This window comes from Cyprinus carpio, chromosome A17 (genome assembly GCF_018340385.1).
Source record: "Cyprinus carpio isolate SPL01 chromosome A17, ASM1834038v1, whole genome shotgun sequence".
Lineage (NCBI taxonomy): Eukaryota > Metazoa > Chordata > Actinopteri > Cypriniformes > Cyprinidae > Cyprinus > Cyprinus carpio.
In genome coordinates, this window is record NC_056588.1 from 7,361,082 (window position 1) to 7,381,987 (window position 20,906).

At 35.4% G+C, this 20,906-nt stretch overlaps 1 protein-coding gene across 1 annotated transcript in view; it reads left to right on the top strand.

Moving 5' to 3' along the window:
• ccdc85ca (coiled-coil domain containing 85C, a) overlaps positions 1–18,357 on the top strand; it is a 32,245-nt gene extending 13,888 nt beyond the window's left edge. Inside the window, exons 2-6 of the mRNA XM_042773820.1 lie at positions 6,807–6,886; positions 10,784–10,888; positions 13,608–13,703; positions 16,092–16,190; positions 17,914–18,357. Of these exons, the coding sequence (XP_042629754.1) occupies positions 6,807–6,886; positions 10,784–10,888; positions 13,608–13,703; positions 16,092–16,190; positions 17,914–18,003 (470 nt within the window). The 3' untranslated portion in view covers positions 18,004–18,357. The remainder of the gene's footprint in view (positions 1–6,806; positions 6,887–10,783; positions 10,889–13,607; positions 13,704–16,091; positions 16,191–17,913) is intronic.
• The last annotated feature ends 2,549 nt before the right edge of the window (positions 18,358–20,906 follow it).

Consider the following 20,906-nt stretch of genomic DNA (forward strand, 5'->3'; position numbering starts at 1 on the left):
CCTGACAGCAGTGCTGCAGACGTGTTTCATAACACAGTTAATGAGTGAAATCAGCACATCTCATGTTAATGTGTGAGCTGCACTCCCTGCTGAGCTTGCGTAATCTGAACTGGATACCTGCCCCAGAGCTTCCTGCTTCTACTTCTCGGTGTCAAGGTTGTTTTACAGGAAGCAGACTGTTTAATTCTATCCTTGTCATTGGCAATAGCATTGAAGCAGTAGTCGGACTTGACTTTGCTGTAATTTGGTCAGCCTTATTGACGAGGGGAAGATTACATTTTCTATTATAAGCTCTTTGAACAGTGTTTTTGCAGAATCTTGTGACATTTATTGTTGGATAAATTCTGATGGAGTGGACATGAGTCATCAATAGTTTGTAGGACTTGAAGTGACACTGTATCTCTGAATAATGCTGAACTCTTATCTAGTTGCTGTAGGGAACATAAGATAGCAAGTTTAATTTTTTTATGTAACTGATTCTAAGATGTCTGTAAACTGTCAGATTGTCATTTTAGGGAACACACACAACACCCACCAAAATGCGGGTGGGTTGTACCAATTTTTTTTTTTTTTTTTTTTTTTTTTTCAGTTTTATGCCTTGTATCACAAACTAAAACAAAAATATTTTTGCCCATTTAATTAGTTCATTTCTGAAATTTTTATTATTTATGAATTTATTTTAATTTTATTATTTACTTTTAATTATTTAAATTTAATTTTTTTTTAATTTATATAAATTCTTACTCAAAATACTGTTTAAAATGAAGAAAAAAGTGTCTAGACATTTTTTGGTTTCAAATTTTATATAATGCGATTTAATTTACAAATTACACTTGCGACATTAGTGTCTAAATATTTAGCATTTCTGTTACAACTTTTGTGCTATAAAGTACATTTTGATGATAGAAAATTTTATGATTTTCATCTTCATAATTATGTAAAATCATCTCTCATATGAATAACTTCATATTTTTCATGCTTAACATTATTATGAGAAACTTACCCATGAACTATAGTAATTGTTACCTGAGAAATGCATTTAGTTCTTGGTAAATCTTGCTAGAGGGGATGTTCTGGTTGCTGTACAGGGTGAACTGTATCCATGCCCCTTTGAATATCGACCCACTTCAGGTTTCATGGGGAAATGCTTAACACCAGCGAGACAGACCACAGCAGTGTGGAACAATGCTTCACTGTTTGGCTAGCCCCACTTCCACATCTTGCAGTAATTGAAATCATTCCTGGGCCTCCATCCTACCAAAGCTTATTTCCCTGTGCTGCTCAGGGATTTGTACACCCATTCAAGGTGGGAGGGGTGTGGAGTTGTTTTTGTAGAGTGTTACTTTATGTATGAATCGAATGTGGGGTTAACTGGAAAAGCTAATGAGCTTTTTATTGATTCCAGCAGTCAACCTGCCTGGGTGGCTGTGTGCAAATCAAGAACTGCAAAAGTTGGCACTGAAAATGTCTGGTCCACCCGTACTGTAATGTCTTCAATGTTTCCAGACATCACAAGACTAACATTGCGTAAGTTATGTAACCAATGTGTGCCTGAGATCAAAGTCTTCAGAATAATTCACCTCTAAGGCCCATTCGGTCATTGCATGCTAATGTTTTTCCAATCTGTAAAGAACATATGCTGCTTTTGCTTTGTTTTTTCATTTCTATTTCTTGGCCTTATTTTCAGTTATGGCTTTATAGTAACATTCATTCTGTGGAAACTCTTGTGAGAATGTATATGCTGATACCAAATGGATAGGGTGAGAGTTTGGGCCAACCTGCAGAATGGAGGTCACTAAAGTATCAAATTTTTTTTAGACAGTTATCTGGATAGGAAGGTTGAGTGTAGACAGTGTGGCCAAGGTTGGACTTGTCCTGAGACACAGCTGTGACCGATTTTGTCAGAGAACAGGAAATTATGGATAAAAATTACGAGTACAGATATGTTTCAAGCCAAATTCAAACCCAAATTGCCGATATGAGCATCTTAACTGCTAACCACTATTCCTTGACCTTTTTGCCACTTTAACGTGACTCTTCCTGAAACCCATGACATGGCTAGGGTTATTATTTGGGTTATTATGGCTAGGGTTATTATTATTTATTAGTTTTAATTGCCAATTTAAATTTACTTTAGTTATTTTAGTTTTATTAGTTTTCTTTCTTTCATTGTTAGTTTTAGGTTGGTTTTCCAGATTTTCTAGCTTCAGTTTATATTTCTGTTATTTTAATTTTAGTATTTTAGGGCTGCCAAAGTTCATGTGCTAACTACTATCATTTCAAAATGTTTAATTGCTTTAACCCTCACGTTGAGGTCAAAATGACCAAATGACTGAAATTCTTTTTTAATTTCAATTAAATGAATGTACTGTATTCTTTTTTTTTATTTTATTTAATGTTTGTATTTCTAGAGGTCTAGCACAGACTTCGGTTTGGTATATTTTTAAAGAAACCATGTGGCAGATTACTGATGAAGTGAAAAAAGTTATAGAAGTTTAAGTTTATGGTTAAAAGTGAGTGAATTGATGTGTAGCCAAGTATGGTGACCCATACTCAGAATCTGTGCTTTGCATTTAACCCATCCAAGTGCACACACACAGTAGTGAACACACACCCGGAGCAGTGGACAGCCATATTGCTGCGGCACCCGGTGAGCAGTTGGGGGTTATAATAGCTGGCTATTCACTCCCCCCACCCACAATTCCTACCGGACCTGAGACTCGAACCCACAACCTTTGGGTTACAAGATCGACTCTCTAACCATTAGGCCACAATGCACAAAAATAATACTTTCAAATTTTATGTGGAATGTACATTTATATTTTACGAAACATGTTTTACTCTAAAACTGTGAGAAAATCAAAGCCATACATCTAGACAAGTTGTGTTCCAAATTTGAGGTTGATATCTCAAAAAAAAAATGTATGTTTGGGCGCAGTACCAAACAGTTCCACTGGATGAAATTTGTTTCCAATAATTTGACTGCAAAGTGTACAAGTGTGACTATGTTTTTCAGAACCTTTTTGAATCATGGCCATTATTTTTGTGTGAAAGTGGCAAAACCTTTGCCAAGTTTCGCATCATTCTGATGAAGTAAAATTGTAAAAATGCCAAAATGTCACATTTTGCGATCAAAAATGAGCACCAGTGGGTTAAATTTTTAAGGTAAAACTGAAACCATTTATTTCTGAGTTAAGAAAGTGTGTTTTAGTTTTGATTTTTCCCAGTTATGCTGGGTTTTATTTTTATTTTCAGTTAACAAAAAATATTTTAATAAAATTTTTGTTAATGCTAAAAACACTTACAACATGTCAACTGGACAGACTTGACAGAAAGAGTAAAAACATGGCACTACAAGTGGGTCACTCATTGCTATGACAGGATCAGAAAAGACAGAGGGAGACTTTCTCTCAGGCTATTTCACATCACAGTGTCTCTCCAATTAAGTCAAGCGCACCCTGAGATGCTACCAGCACGATAGCAGATAGATCTGGCACTACTGCGTTTCTTTTGATTTCTGTAAAAACACAGTAGGACAACTTGTTAGAGTTGAATGTTAAGTTGCGTGCTCTGTTGGAGAGCCTACAGCGCTGCGCAGGAGAAAATGTCTAATTGAGCAGAGGTTGCTAGAGGTGGGCGACCCTCTCACGACCGTCCCTATAACTTCATCTGGGTTGTATTGTGTTGCCCGTAAAATGCTGTCTGATAACTAGGGGGTGTTTATTTTTGTCCTTTTTGAATGTGGCTACATATGTGTTTAAGTTCCTTTCATAATCCTCTTCATTTTTCCACTTTCAACAATTGAAACCTTGTACAATTCTCCATTAATCCTCTGCGTTGATAATGGTTGTATTCAAATCTGGGCGTATACCTCATTTCTGTGGGTTACTCAAGAAAACATTACAGAAGGGTGGAGAAAACTATTTTTCTCGCATGTTCAAAGAGTTCCTGCTGTATTACAGCCCTGCAGAGATAAAAGACTCTTCGGCTGTGAATGGAGTGGGAGGGAGTGTAGCGTTCCGCTCTGTCTTTCTCTGGTCAGCGGTGGGGAACGCCAGAGGTGGGTCGAGGTGGGGGTTATGTATGAGGCAGAACCAGTCAGGCTTTGTAGACAGCCTCGCTAATCAGCTTGGCTATGTGTCAGGTGATCAGATGTACTGTAGTTAGATTATAGGGTCACAAGGATTGGCAAAGAGGATTAACACTATGGTTCTGGTGGGCCCATAAACATGTGTCCATCCCAGAGTTATTTAAATTAAATTACCTTTCAAATCACCATCTTCATGCATGTGCTGTTGTCAGAAATAAGAGATGAATAAAAAACAAATGGAGTGATTTGTTTGGTTCATCAGATATTTTAAGCAAGTAAGATGCAGCAGTGACACCTGGTGGTGATATATAACGGTCTTGATCATTGATCTCACTGTGATGAAATGAACAAAATGGCGTGGGACAGCATAAGATGATTAATAGGAGAATGAGGATTGGCATTTGTTTATTAGATCTGGGTTCAAAGGGAAGAGGAGATAAACCCCTTGAATCTCATTTCAAAGGGTCAGGTGGCCCATCCTTGACTGATGCTGTTAACATCTTTCTGAAGGGTGTCACAGTGATAGAGTGAGCAGAAAAATGTGCTACAAATCTCAAACTAATGTTTGTAAAAATATAGTACTGTTCAGAAGTTTGGTGCCAGTAAGATTCCTTGAGGTCTCACCGAGGCTGTATTAATTTGATCAAAAATACAGCAAAATAGTTTTATTATTTTAATTGTTGTGTAATGTTTTTTTAATTTTTGAGTTTATTTTGTAAATAAACTCTTTTGAATACAGTATTAAACAGGAGGTCCCTATTCTTTTACCAAAGGGCCCCTTGGTCTTTTAGAGAAAATGAAAGCAAGAAAATCCTTGATGATTCATTCTGCTGTCATTGAAGTCCTCTGTTATGTTTATCTGTCTAATCACACAATCCTTACTCAGTTCCTGTGCGACATACACTCTGTGTGTTAGTGTACGTGAGCTTGTGCATACTTTAAACAGCTAATCTCTTCAGTCTTCGCTCCTGAACGGTGCCAATGCATGGCACCCACATCACCCTCTTGATGTCTGTCTTCTGGAATTTGTAATACTTATATCTGTAGTAAAAAAATAAATAAAAAACAATTGTTCACATGTATTATGTAATTAAAATACAAGGAATTATAATTATGTATTAAATGACTATCTGGAACACTTGATTCTGATTTGTCAACTGCTGCATTCAGCAAGCAAATATATTTGCATAATGACAACTAAATTGTTTTATTTTATTTCCAGGCTGCATTATCTTGTTTTTCTCACATAAAAATATTTTATTTTATTTTATTTTATTTTATTTTATTTTATTTTATTTTATTTTATTTGTAGTTGATACAAGACATTTCTGTTTTGTGTCTGGGTCTTGATCTCCCTGTCTGGGTTGATTTGGTGGTATTGGTCAGGTGACTGTATGTATACATCATTGGATTTAGATATTTAAGTATGTTTAGATAACTAAGCACCTCTTGCTCTCTTTCAGGAGAGTTTTGAGTACGCAAGGGATATTTAAGGATTTTCAACATAAAATGACAAGACAGACATGCTCCTTTTTACATCTACTCAGGCCGGCAGGCCCTCCATCACCAAAAGGTCATGAAAGGCATTCTGGGAATGCAGCATACACACAAGACCAAACACTTCAAGATCCTCCACTACTCCAGAACTGTTTTTTTTTTTTATCCTCATTCATTGGCTTTTACTTCACATACATGAAATCAATTTCTTTACCTGTGCTTCTATTTTCTTTGACATCCGATTTTGTTTGAGACAAACATCAGATGGCTTAAATGAAAGCAGCTTGCGTGTGTCAAAGGCAGTATAAATTTCCTGATTTGAGATTACTTTGTTGTCTAAATGAGCTCTTTAAAGTATGTGATCACATGATCTTTATGTGATCATGTGAAGTGTGCAAAACGTTCGTCTTTCAGCATCTTTCTTTTGCTTTGACAGATGTCTTCTATTTAACTCATGTAGCCGCAGTGCATTCTGGGATATGGTATTGTATGTCAGTGCCTAATAGAAAGCAGCACTATTTCAAAATGACTCAGTTTCCGGGATGACTAAATCACTTCTAAGGAGTTTTCACAGTAAAATGGTTTTCATAACATAAGAAATTATGTTTGGAGAAACTTGAGTAGGGCCAAAAACATCACACAGGCTGAAAAATCATGGGCCACACAGAACTGCTGATCATCTTGACCCTGTTAACTGTCCTGATCTCAAAGGATTGAATTGCATATATGAGGATTGCATAAATGTGTGTATATAAACTGCTGTCCAAATGTTTTTTTTTTCAAAGAAATTAATACTTTTATTTTTCAAGGATGCATGAAATCAATCAAAAGCCAAAGTAAAGACTACCACATTTTTAATAAAAACTTATTTTTCAGATAAATGTTATTTCGAACGTTCTATTCATCAAACCATTCTAAAACTACACAAAAATATTAAGCAGCATTGATAATAATAAGAAATGTTTCTTGAGCACCTAATTAGAATTATTACAAATTATTTTAAATTGTAGTGTAAATTCACAATATTAATATTTTTACTATATTTTTGATCAAATAAATACAGCATTGGTGACTTTTTTTCAAAAACATTAAAAAATATATATTACTGACCCAAAATTTTAAATTATAGTTCATATGATGTAGGCTATGGTAAAAAAAAATTGCCAGTTTTCAAATTTTCTAATCCATTACTCTGTTTCCCCCTCTATTCTTTGTACAGATTCATCTTCAAACTACATCCGCCAACTTGAGACTAAAGTCCGGATTTTAGAGGATGACAACAAGCAATTGTTATCCCAGGTAAGAATCTAGACCTTAAACTCTTTTTGAAAAACTGTTTTTTTTTTTTTTTTTTTTTTTACAATCATATGGCTTTTCACTTCACAAGATATTAATTGATAGACTGGATTCTAGTGGATTATTGTGATGTTTTTATCAGCTGTTTGGACTTTCATTCTGACGGCACCCATTCACTGCAGAGGATCCACTGGTGAGCAAGTGATATAATGACAAATTTCTCCATGAAGAATTCTGTAAATTTTCAGGAAATTTTCATTTGTGGGTGAACTGTTTCTTTAATGCATGTCATTGCACCTAGACTTACATGTATAACTCTAACTGAATCTCAAAGCTTTGATGCTGAAATGGGACTCTGATTTCATATTATGACACTGTCAGAGCTTTGAACAAAAGGCCCCGGAGCGCCGACAGTTAAATGTGACAAAGATACAGATCTGTCACTAACAATTTTCTCTTTTAGATGGTCTTCATCTCCCATTTTCTGAGCCCAGATTTATAACCAATGATAGCAGATCCATCTCAATATATTTAGACGGCACAGACGACTAGTTGCTGTCAGTTTAATTGCATATGCTCATCTCTGATATATTCTAATGCTTCTTCTTCATATTTTTCATTCTCTGATGACGGATGAAGCCTCGTTTTCCTTTTATTGCCTCCATCAATATCTCAATTCTTTGAGGAACGATATCTCAGAATATGCAAGTATTCTATACTTTGTTCTGGGTATTATATTGTGCCTGATAACTTTCAATGGGTGATCAAAGGCATTCTTGCTCTTACTTTAGGAAATATGAGCGTTTTATTACATGGTTTTAAGTTAATGGAACTTTGTCACTGCATTCCTCAAGCAGGTAGTAAACCACATAGTGAGCTGTGTTTAGCTGTGTAATGTAGGTCTTAAGAGGAGAAGAATGCTGTTACCTGCAGGGTCATCAGTCCATGCCAAAGATCTCATTCATGGGGTCAAACCTGTGTTCAATTATGCATGCTCAGTAAAACATTGTGAGCAGAAGGGATTTCATTTCACTCAATTTTTTTTTTTTGTGTGTGTGTGTGTGTGTGTGTGTGTGTGTGTTTTGATTGGGTTGTTGAGAAGATTGAGAAGATGCCTTTTTTTATTTTTTTTTCTTATGCTAGGCAAGGCTGCATTTATTTAATCAAAAATAAAGTTAAAACAGTAATAATGTGAAATATTTTTACAATTTAAAATAATAATTAATTAAATATTAATACATTTTTTATTGAATTACTGTATGTCACGTGATCCTTCAGAAATCATTCTAATATTCTAATTTGCTGCTTAATAAATATTTCTTATTATCAGTGTTAAAACCAATTGAAGTACAGCAGTTATTTTCGTGGAAACTGTCATAAATTCAGGATTCTTTGATGAATAGAAGGTTCAAAATAAAAAACATTTATTTGAAATAGAAATCTTTGTAACGTTATAAATGTCTTGTCACTTTAGATCAATTTAATGCATCCTTGTTGAATAAATGCAGCCCTGTTGAGTATATGGACTGGGTTTTGACTTCTGAAAGTGGCATCAAGTTACACAATGTTTATTTCAGAAAATGAGATTTCTTATCATATGAGACCCTTTCAGTACAAACGGGAATAGTGTGGAGTTACTGTATGTTTTGCAGAACTAGTACATGCAGTACAAATTATGCATCGGAGACACGTAGACATAGCAGAAAAGTTCATAACCTCGATTAAGCTCCTGTAATCCCTTTGTGAGCTGTTTGCACACAACAGCCATCAACATACGGGACAAGAAAGCCAAAATGGGGATAATCACACACAGATGCTTTTACTATGGAGGAAATTCATTCATTCTTGAGATTTTCATTTTTTGGTATGAAAGTAGGAAAAGTCAAGAGCTTTTACAAGGTTTCTCTTATTTAGAAGGTATTTCATGGCTGTGACACTCAAATATGCAGTGGTAAGAGTTTTCAGACAGGTGCCTTTTGGCTAAATTTCTTAGGTCATTATTTATGAAGCGTGACCGACATTACCTCTCAGCTCCAGAGCTTTCTGCTTTGCTTTCTTTTTTTTTTTCAGATCACCACTCAGGAAATAATCTCATGTGCCATCCGCTATCCATTTTTCATTCGCAAACATTTTTGCAGGGGTTTTGTTATCATCCTGAAGTCAGATATGTTGAAGACAGCACATTCTGCTTTGATACGAATCGTAAATGTTGTTTTTTGAGGTTTATGCCCTTAATGATAGAAGATGTGGAGGTGTTCTTGTGGTTTCTTTGTGCTTGGATTGCTAGATCTTTTATTGTAAAATCATACTGAGGACATTTTGCAAAAGCACAAGCATCTAGATAAGCTTGATCATTGTTTTGGTTTATGTTCTTCAGATAAAAACAATACTGTCATTTTTAAGTGTTTAAACGTTGTCTTGATCAACACTGAAGACCAGAAGAGATGGTAAGATGAGGTCAGGCAGCAGCTGTATTTATAAACACTGTGGCTATGTCAATGCTCTCTGGGTCCCTCAGCCACCGTCCGGCCCATGCCAAAAATCTGGAGTAAAGCAAGTGGAAGTAAATCTGTCTGGACAGTTTCTGTGTTGGCAGTATATGACAACTCATTATTACAAATTAAGTCATATTAACAACTCAGAGGCTTATATTAATTGGCTGATGTCTGAAACAACTAAAATCTCCCTGCAGAATTATTGAATTAGTATACTAGCACATACTGGTTAACCACTAGACAGCAACCAACCTGTGGTCAGAGAGATTAGAGGGTTAAAGGGTTTGATACTTTACTATCTTGTAATCACATGCCAAGTCTTGGAACTTTCTAGTTGTACAGGATTCTTCTTAAACTTTTTCCACATCCAGAGATGATAATAAACTCATGTCTTAAATGAACTCATTGGGTAGATAATCAGTGCTTGTGTTATGATTTTATACATCATATACATTTTTGTTTGCTGTGCACGTACAAATTCTGATAGGTTTTATGACATTTTAGGACAACACACAATCTGGTATTTAATGACAGTTCCTGTGGCAATCGTCCACATTCATTATCTTTGAAAATAGATTTTCTTTGGACACCATATCTAGTGGTGGTAATTTTGTGGTTAAAGAGCAGCGCTGGTAACTCAAAGAGCTCTGGTTCATCAAGGAATTTGATAAATATTTTGTGGTGTCTGCTAAATGACCAATAACCCACCTCTTAATACTGTTATAGACTTTATGGCTGGATATGGATGGATTTCTCATATCTCTGCATAAATATAGGTATTCTACTGTAAAATGGCTACTGTTCAGAGGTTTGAGATTTGTATCATTTTTCAGTGTTTTTGAAAGAAGTCTCTTGGGCTTACATAGGCTGTATTTATTTGATCAAAAATACAGTAAAAACAGTAATATTGTGAAATGTTATTTTAATTTAAAATAACTGTTTTCTATTTGAATATTTTAAAATGTAATTCATTCCTGTATTGGCAAAGATGGATTTTTAGCAGTCATTAGTGTCTTCAGTGTCACATGATCTTCAGAAATCATTCTAATACGCTGATTCAAGAAAAAATTCTTATTATTATCAACTGTTGAAAACTGCAGCTGCTTAATAATTTTGGTGGAAACCATGATACATTTTTTTCAGGATCCTTTGATGAATAGAAAGTTCAAAAGAACAGTATTTATTTGAATTAGAAATATTTTTTGGCTGTCACTTTTGATAATTTTATTTAGTATTCATTTAAAAAAGAATTACTGATCTGTATATATTACTGTATATTTGATCCCTTTTTGATCCCACTTTGAATTATCTAGGGAATCAGAATAATTTTTTTCAGATTTTTCTGTTAATCCTTCTAATTATCTCAAATAATCTGTGTTTGACACATTTCTGCTTCTCTCCACAGCAGGGGAACATGGGAGATCTGAAGACGCTTCGGAAAGGGCTGTCCCTGTATCACTCAGAGTCCCAGCTCTCCTCACTATCCCAGTTTCAGGACACCTTACAGAATGTACGTATCCCATTCAATCTGATTAAATCTGATGTGACCCCATTATTTTGCATCAGAGCCAAAACCTCAATCACAGTCGAGCTTAAAAAGATTTGTCATGTTAAGCCTATTTGGAGATTTGACAACAATTAGCTGTTGCAATTCCATCTGATTTAAGGATTCTGCATTGCTCTGTGTTGAAGCAGATGAGAATTGACTCATGCCAAGGAGCTTAAAACATCAGCCGGAATGACAGAGTCAAATCTCAGTGAGGACAGTGCCTCATGTGTTTTTTTATTTTGGAAAGAATAAGAGCTGTTTGTTCAGTGGTTCTTAAACTTTATCAGGTAGTGGACAATTCAATATAAAATATGTCGATCACCTGCATAGACCAAGTATTTATTTACAGTTTGTTGCATACCAGTCTTCATACAATAGTTTAGTATAATAGTCTTTTTTTGAAATAGTTTTACCAGTCTTTTGTTAATTTTTCCTTGAAATAAACCACACCGAATTTTGAAATTTCAGCAGCCATTGATCAGAAATCATTCTAATGTGCTGACTTGGTGCGCAAGAAACATTGTTATTATTTTATTTTATTTTACAGTATATTATTTGTATTATTATTATTATCAACATTTTTTTGCTGCTTATTTATAATATTTTCGTGGAAACTGATACATTTTTTCAGGATTTTTAGATGAATGACAAGCTCAAAAGTATATAAAATAGAAATCTTTTGCACAGTGAAAAAGTCTGTCCTGTCACATTTGAAGTGTGTCCACTGTAGTGTGATGAAAACCGTTTGTATTTTACTATGTAGCACAGAAGACAAATGAAATATGCTGTGCTTATAGGTCATTTCCTGTGGATTGCAGGAGCTTTGTTGTGCTCTGATCTCTGCTGGAGACTGTCTCGGTGCTGATCCGTTCCTTGTTTTAGATATCCTTTCTAACCCAAAAATGACCTTATAGGAACAGTGTACCCAACCCTGTTTTAATATTTCCAATGCATGTTTTTTTTTTTAATCAGAAGCTGTTCTCAGGATTTCCAAGATACTAACCTCTTTATTTCTCAAAAGAAATTTTAAGGGAAACATCTGAAACAAAGCCCACAATGCTGTATGAGATGGTACTGAATGCTGTTGAATATGTTCTGTCCTGAAAAGTTCTTTTATTATCCCACTTTTCTCCTCCCTATCTCTCTCTTCTCCTGAAGTCATCATCATCATCATCATCATCATTCCCCTCCTCGTATCCTCAAAAAAGGTCATCTGCGAACCTGTTGCTTTAGCTAATTAGTGCACTCATCAGCTTTGACAGGCCAAAACAGCACAGCTGCTCTACTTTAATATGAGGGACAGCTTCCACAGGAAGGAGAAATCAATTAGAGAGTGGCGTGGGTCTCGTCCTCAGAGGCTGCTGGGTTTATTTTATTCCAGCACGTCTCATCCCTGTCTACGAGCTCATGGCTTCATTAGCATGGCTTTGAACTTTCGCTTTAATGACGGGGGGAGATGGCACTAAATAATGCAGCGGCGAGCTGCTGAAACAATAATCAGGTTCGTAGAAGCGAGCAGATCAGTTACCGTTGTTAGGGATTACCTGAGGAGAGGTAATCAGAGCAGTGTGGTGCTTATGGAGATTTAGAGTTGCTTGACAAAAATGTAGCATGGAAATGATTTTTGACATTAATGTGTATACATACAATACCATTTAAAAGTGTTGGGTCAGTACTTGATCAAAAATACATTAAAACAGTAATGTTGTAAAATATTATTACATTTATTCTATTTTAATGTAATTTATTCCTATGATGGTAAAGCTTCTTTTCAGCAGCCAGCAGTTTTCAGTGTCTCATGATCATTCAGAAATCATTTTAATATGCGGATTTGGTGCTCAAGAAGCATTTCTTAATATTATCAATGTTAAATATAGTTGTGCTGTCATAAATTCATAAAATCTAATCAAAGTGGTATGAAGTATTTATGAATATATTTCTTCTTACTATATGATCTTATTAATTTGCATTCTATTTTATACAATTAGATTTTATGGGAATTAAATCGCTTACATTTAATCGAATGTATTTCAATTGCAATATAATTTATACAACTTTATCATATGAGAATTGTAAGGCCCTGAATAGATATGGGCATTTGCAATTAAAAAATCCAGGTAATTTGAGCACTGCATGGATTTTACTGGCAAATGAATCCATGCAGAATGAATTGTGGGACTCCTGGGCTTCTCTAATCAGGCTGCCGGGGCGATGCATGACAGCGGCCATCGGTTCGGGATGTACTCGGGTCAGTCCAGGGTAAAGTCCCCATGGCTCTAGCCCTTAATAAACCTGCTGGCAACTGCAAGTGAACATCACAGTCCTGTTCTCCCAGGCCAAAAGCGAGCTGCAGTTTCCATCCAGGGGTCCTCTCCCGACCCCGGTGCTGAAATGCCAGCTCAATTGTTGTGGATTTAACGCTAGAATGGGACTCAAAGGGCTGTGTCTAAACAGGGGCTCACCAGACCCTGTGCACTGAAAGAGCTCTTTGTTGATGCGTACCCATGAAGGGGGTCCAAGCAGAGATGAGTTATAATGAGATGCTTTAACCCATTTCAAGCCTGAGTTGACTCAGAGAAACAGCCATGGGCTTTTCCAGTGCTCTGATCTCCTCTGGTAATCTGAGAGAGCAGTATGAGTGATTTTTGATTGTGACGAATGTGTGTCCATCTGTCTACAGGGGTCTACGCTGATGCCAGGAGGTGATATGCTGCCCCCCGTCACCGGATACCTGCCAGCAGCACAGAAACCAGAAGCTGTTGTACATGCCATGAAAGTGAGATTCTGATGCGCATATTGCAAGATTAAAGCCGTACTTACAAGTTGTGTTTGAATTTCAGAACTAACGGATGCTGTAAAATATCACGGCCAATTATATTATGCTATATTATTAGGCTTGCATCATTTCTCAATTGTGTTACATTTTTTAATAGTTTCTTGTCCTCTCTATGTTATCCCTCAATGTCTATCAGTAAAAAGTGGGAAAAATCATCAAAAAGTTTAAAGTCAAGCCTAATTTTACAAGAAATAGTTCAAGTTTCTCTCTTCATTCCCAAAGCATAGGTTTTAGGACCCATCCTTGTTTTTTATGAGTATTACTGTTACTTATTGTAGTAATACTGCCACCTAGAGGATTTCTATGATTTGTTGGATCTCTGTTGTTTGAAGGACAACATTCCTTTTTTGCTAGAAGGAACCAGAGAGAATAAGCTTTTCATTTTAATTTTAGTAATTTTATTTTTATTAGTTTTAAATATATATTTCTATTTAGCTTGAATCCAATTTTCAATTTCAGTTTTAGTCATTTGATTTTAGTAATTCAGCTTACTTTACTACTTTAACTTAAACTTTTTTCAGTTTAGTTGCCAAGGCAAATTTTGAACAAATTTATTGTTGCACTATATATATATATATATATATATATATATATATATATATACAGGTCCTTCTCAAAAAATTAGCATATTGTGATAAAAGTTCATTATTTTCCATGATGTAATGATAAAAATTAAACTTTCATATATTTTAGATTCATTGCACACCAACTGAAATATTTCAGGTCTTTTATTGTTTTAATACTGATGATTTTGGCATACAGCTCATGAAAACCCAAAATTCCTATCTCAAAAAATTAGCATATTTCATCCGACCAATAAAAGAAAAGTGTTTTTAATACAAAAAAAGTCAACCTTCAAATAATTATGTTCAGTTATGCACTCAATACTTGGTCGGGAATCCTTTTGCAGAAATGACTGCTTCAATGTGGCGTGGCATGGAGGCAATCAGCCTGTGGCACTGCTGAGGTGTTATGGAGCCCAAAGATGCTTCGATAGCGGCCTTAAGCTCATCCAGAGTGTTGGGTCTTGCGTCTCTCAACTTTCTCTTCACAATATCCCACAGATTCTCTATGGGGTTCAGGTCAGGAGAGTTGGCAGGCCAATTGAGCACAGTAATACCATGGTCAGTAAACCATTTACCAGTGGTTTTGGCACTGTGAGCAGGTGCCAGGTCGTGCTGAAAAACGAAATCTTCATCTCCATAAAGCTTTTCAGCAGATGGAAGCATGAAGTGCTCCAAAATCTCCTGATAGCTAGCTGCATTGACCCTGCCCTTGATGAAAAACAGTGGACCAACACCAGCAGATGACATGGCACCCCAGACCATCACTGACTGTGGGTACTTGACACTGGACTTCAGGCATTTTGGCATTTCCTTCTCCCCAGTCTTCCTCCAGACTCTGGCACCTTGATTTCCGAATGACATGCAAAATTTGCTTTCATCCGAAAAAAAAGTACTTTGGACCACTGAGCAACAGTCCAGTGCTGCTTCTCTGTAGTCCAGGTCAGGCGCTTCTGCCGCTGTTTCTGGTTCAAAAGCACACGCCCGTGCACGGTGGCTCTGGATGTTTCTACTCCAGACTCAGTCCACTGCTTCCGCAGGTCCCCCAAGGACTGGAATCGGTCCTTCTCCACAATCTTCCTCAGGGTCCGGTCACCTCTTCTCGTTGTGCAGCGTTTTTTGCCACACTTTTTTCCTTCCCACAGACTTCCCACTGAGGTGCCTTGATACAGCAATCTGGGAACAGCCTATTCGTTCAGAAATTTCTTTCTGTGTCTTACCCTCTCGCTTGAGGGTGTCAATGATGGCCTTCTGGACAGCAGTCAGGTCGGCAGTCTTACCCATGATTGTGGTTTTGAGTAATGAACCAGGCTGGGAGTTTTTAAAAGCCTCAGGAATCTTTTGCAGGTGTTTAGAGTTAATTAGTTGATTCAGATGATTAGGTTAATAGCTCGTTTAGAGAACCTTTTCATGATATTTTAATTTTTTGAGATAGGAATTTTGGGTTTTCATGAGCTGTATGCCAAAATCATCAGTATTAAAATTTTAAAACACCTGAAATATTTCAGTTGGTGTGCAATGGATCTAAAATATATGAAAGTTTAATTTTTATCATTACATTATGGAAAATAATGAACTTTTATCACAATATGCTAATTTTTTGAGAAGGACCTGTATATATATATATATATATATATATTTTTATATATATATATATATATATATATATATATATATATAGGTATAAGTATGACCCATAGTAATAGTGACGCTTGATATTGCAAGCGCCATTAATCGTTTAACCCCCTGTTCCTTTGCTTTGTAGGTATTAGAAGTCCACGAGAACCTAGACAGGAAGCTCCCAGAGGACTACGAGGAGGATCTCAGTGAGAAAGAGAAAGCCATTGTCAGAGAGATGTGTAATGTGAGTCTGCCTAGAAACACCTCATATCTGCCTCCCCCTACCCTGAACCCCAGCTTGTCCATTAATAAGACCCTGTTTAACAGAAAGGGGCTGTAAGTTTGTGCTCCCTTTCCCTTGTGTTTGTTGTCCTGTCACTTTGTATAATTACATCGGCTTTGATTGAGGACACTGTTTCAATGTTGCACAACAGACACCCACTTTCAGACCACTTTAATGAGAGGCGTTGGCAAAAGTCCTCGGCGTGTTTACCGCACAGTTGTCTGTGCAATTAAAATAACTTGATCACTGAAACAATGCAGGTTTATCTGCTCCCTGAAGGGCCCCTGGAATCTAGGACCTGTGCTCTGTTCCTGCACGGAGAACCTCAGCTTGTCAAAAGCAAAATCTCAGATAGCACAAGGGCTTCTTTCTTTTCTGATCGTAATTAGTCCCTAGATCCACCCACCCACCCAACCATCCATTCGCCCTTTTATAAGCTCATTCTGCATGATGAGTCATTGCTTAACTTGGGAATTCTTCACTTTATAATATAATAGATTATTAAAGAATATATTAATATATACAGGTACTGGTCATATAATTAGAATATCATCAAAAAGTTGATTTATTTCACTAATTCCATTCAAAAAGTGAAACTTGTATATTATATTCATTCATTACACACAGACTGATATATTTCAAATGTTTATTTCTTTTAATTTTGATGATTATTGCTAATGCACTTCTCAAAATGTTTAACTTTATATACAAACAGTTCTGGCACTAGATCTCAGCTGCATCTTCAAGTAAAAGTCCCAAAGGTATCCTCAGAATTTAGTAAACATGCATTTTCTTTTATGCCTCTTGGGCATGGAATGACTTGCAAAACATACTTAAACTAGAGTTCTTGCCACCTTTGAGCACTTTTAAATGTATTTTGCAGTCTGTTTTAAAAGAGTCTTTGTAAGTGCTTTTCTTGACCTCTTTTTATTAACTGTTTTGTTTGACTATACTGTAGTTCTGTCCTTGTTTTGTTGTGAAACTTTGTGTGCTGCCATCTTGACCAGGTCTCCCTGGAAGAAGAGATTATGATATCTCAATGGGATAATTTAAATAAAGGATAGATAGATAGATAGATAGATAGATAGATAGATAGATAGATAGATGATAGATAGATAGATAGATAGATAATATTTTTGAATTACATTTTTTTTGACAATTTTAATTTAATATATACATTCATTTATTTATTTTTTTCATATAATTTGAGTTGGTTTATAAGGTGTCATTACTTAACAGGCCATTATTCAAGAATTTAAAATTTTGAAAAAAAAAAAAAAAAAACTTGTCTCAACTTCAAAATCAGGAAATTTATACTTTGCAATTTTTTTTTTTATCTTTAAAAATGTTAATTTAATTTAAACATGTATTTACATTAAAAAAATTAATTAAAACATTCAATTTAGACAAAATTTTAGAATATTAAAAAAAATTATAAATACTAAATAAATAGAAAATATATATTTTTGTTAATTAACTGCTAGCTAATGTGTTCTGTAATGAAGACAATCACATCATCATTACTATCATACACAATATCAAAAATCCACACCATCATCATTATAATATCCTATGACATACTGTATGATAACATTGAAAATATAGTTTGAAGACATTTTTCATTTTTCAAGATTTCATATAGCCATAAGATTCATCCAACTGTGTGTTTGCTTTGTGTGTTCAGGTTGTGTGGCGTAAGCTCGGTGATGTGGCAGGATCCAAACCCTCCATCCGCCAACAACTCTCTGGGAACCAGTTCAAAGGCCCTTTGTAGCTCCTATGTCAATGACCAGCAGGGCCTTGAACAAACAAACAAATCTGTGAATATAACGGGAGGAACAGACAGTCTTAGAACTGGGCAACTTTGTGAAAAGACACAAAGAACTTTGCTTCTACTGCCAGCTTCTTTCAGCCCATTCCATTCAGTTGAGACATTTCAAACCTATTACCTACAACGCCAGGTGGTAGTTTAATATATAATAGACTCACAATTAGCACAAGCTAAATCATAGCTCTATGTATGTGCACACCATCCAAGTATTCATACAAGGCAGCTTAAAGGGATACTCCACCCCAAAATGAAAATTTTGTCATTAATCACTTACCCCCATGTCGTTCCAAACCCTTAAAAGCTTAGTTCGTCTTCGGAACACAATTTAAGATATTTTGGATGAAAACCGGGAGGCCTGTGACTGTCCCATAAACTGCCAAGTAAATAACAGTGTCAAGGTCCATAAAAGGTATAAAAGTCGTCGTCAGAATACTCCATCTGCCATCAGACGTGCAATTTGGGTTATATGAAGTGACGAAAACACTTTTTGTAAGCGAAGAAAACAAAAATAACGACTTTGACACTGTTATTTACTTGGCAGTCTATGGGACAGTCTCAAGCCTCCAGGTTTTCATCCAAAATATCTTAAATTGTGTTCTGAAGAGGAACTGAGCTTTTACGGGTTTGGAACGACATGTGGGTAAGTGATTAATGACAAAATTTTTATTTTGGGGTGGAGTATCCCTTTAATGGATTCATTTCTCATTCCAGATAGGAAATGAAAGCACACAGCTCTTATGCAGATAAATACCCCACGGAGATAATCCTACAAGATCCCTTCCACTCCTAAAAGCTTTTTGATTTTAGCATAAGACCACTCCATATTATACAAATATTCAAGGACTTTTTTTTTTTTTTTTTTACCTTTTACACTATCATTCAAAAGTTTGAGTTGTAAGATTTGTTCATGTTTTTGAAATAAGTCTCTTATGATCAGCAAGGCTGCATTTATTTGATCAAAAATACTATATATGATTACAATGTAAATAATGTGATGGTAAAGCTGACTTTTCAGCAGTCTTCAGTGTCACAGGATCTTTCAGAAATCATTCTAATTTGCCAATATGATGCTCAAGAAGCATTTCTTATTATTAGTTGTGCTGCTTAATAATGTTGTGGAAACTGTAACATTTTTCCCAAGAACAGTATTTATTTAAAAAAAAAAAAACTTCAATGTCTTTTTTTTTGTTGTTGTTGCTACATTTAATGCAGCCTTGCTGAATAAAAGTATTAATTTTTTTTTCTTCTACAGTAAATCTTACTGACCCCAAACTTTATACTGTTTGTATATATATTTTTTTGACTTGAGCCACACCCATCACATCAGAATGTCATAGACTATTACTTAAACCAAGAATCATGTTACTTATAAAGTTAGCAGCCATTGAATATTAACAAGTTATATTTATTTATCAGTGTTAATTAACATAGCGGAAAAACTAAACATAACAGTAAAGTTTTAATTCAGGTAGTTCATGAATGCAAATAACACATTTTTTTTCAAACAGTACTTATAAATGACAGCTCAACTTTAAGTTCCAAATTGACAATCGTGATTAATGTAGCTTCTTCTTTTTTTTTTTTTTGGCCTTCATTTGTGTCTTTGTGCAGATGGAGTCAAAATTCAATATCAGTATCTTGTAATGTGTCCCAATGCAGTGCTTTTGATTACATACGAGACCTTAAGGCTTTGTGGGCTCACAATATAATTGAAAGTACTGTAAAAGGAATAGTTCACCCAAAAATGAAAATTTGTTGAAAATGTACTCACCCTCAAGCCATTCGGTAGATGAATTTGTTTCTTCATCTTCAACAGATTTAGAGAAAACTGTTCCTTTTAATCTGTTTTAGGTCTACAGATTGAGTCCTATATGAAAAGAACTGCAGCTCAATTTCAGGTTCTAAATACTGAATAGGTGCAATAAAGAAACTCTGTGCTGGATGAATGCAAGTATGGAAGTGATGCATGTTTTCTGTTCAGCCTGATTCCAGTTAGAAGTGTGAGGTTCATCAGTACCCTATTCTGAAAAGCATTTAGTATATGATGAAACTTTAGCATTTTAATGGTGTAATCTGTGATTGGAGCTTATAAAGTACCTCAGCCAGTCACACTTTCCATTATTCCTTTCCTTTTACCAAGCTTAACATTTCAGCATATACTGAATTGAATCAGACCATACAGTAAGTGCTGATAAAAACTGGATAAATTGGAAGGTTTCCATTATGAACAATAAGCTTCTTTTGCTGAATTTTGTGTAAAACTTCTAATTCTGATCCATAGGCCTAGTTCATGAGACTACCAGGCTTTTATGCGCGTACTGTACATAACAAAGTCTTATGAATGAAAGTAAATGAACACAGTAAATGAGGTTTTGTGTTATAATTCAGGTCCATTATCTGTGTACACAAGAACTGTCTCAAAAGATGCTTGCTGCATTCACACTAAGCTCTTTTTTAAGACCCGATAAGCCATAATTTTTTATTGTTTGTTTAAATCGAATCTATTTTGAGCATTGCCGAAATCCCTCTGCCGGTCTACTCATTTTTTGTATTAAAGTTGTGGATATTTCATTGAATTTGTATATTTATGAGAACACTTTTACAGTGCTAGACTGAAATCACATTCGTATTGGATGTTTTTTTTGTTTTTCTGACTGGATGCAGCAGGTGGCTTTTGGCAGTGTGTTACTTTTTGTTTGTCCGATGTTTATGAGAACAAAACGAGCAACAAACATTTGAATAAGTAAAGAAAATAGTTGCATATTTTTATGAAAAGGATACGTTATGAATTTGGGTTAGTAAACAGTGTGTGCTGTTAACAACACAGTAAATATTGTCTCTGCTTT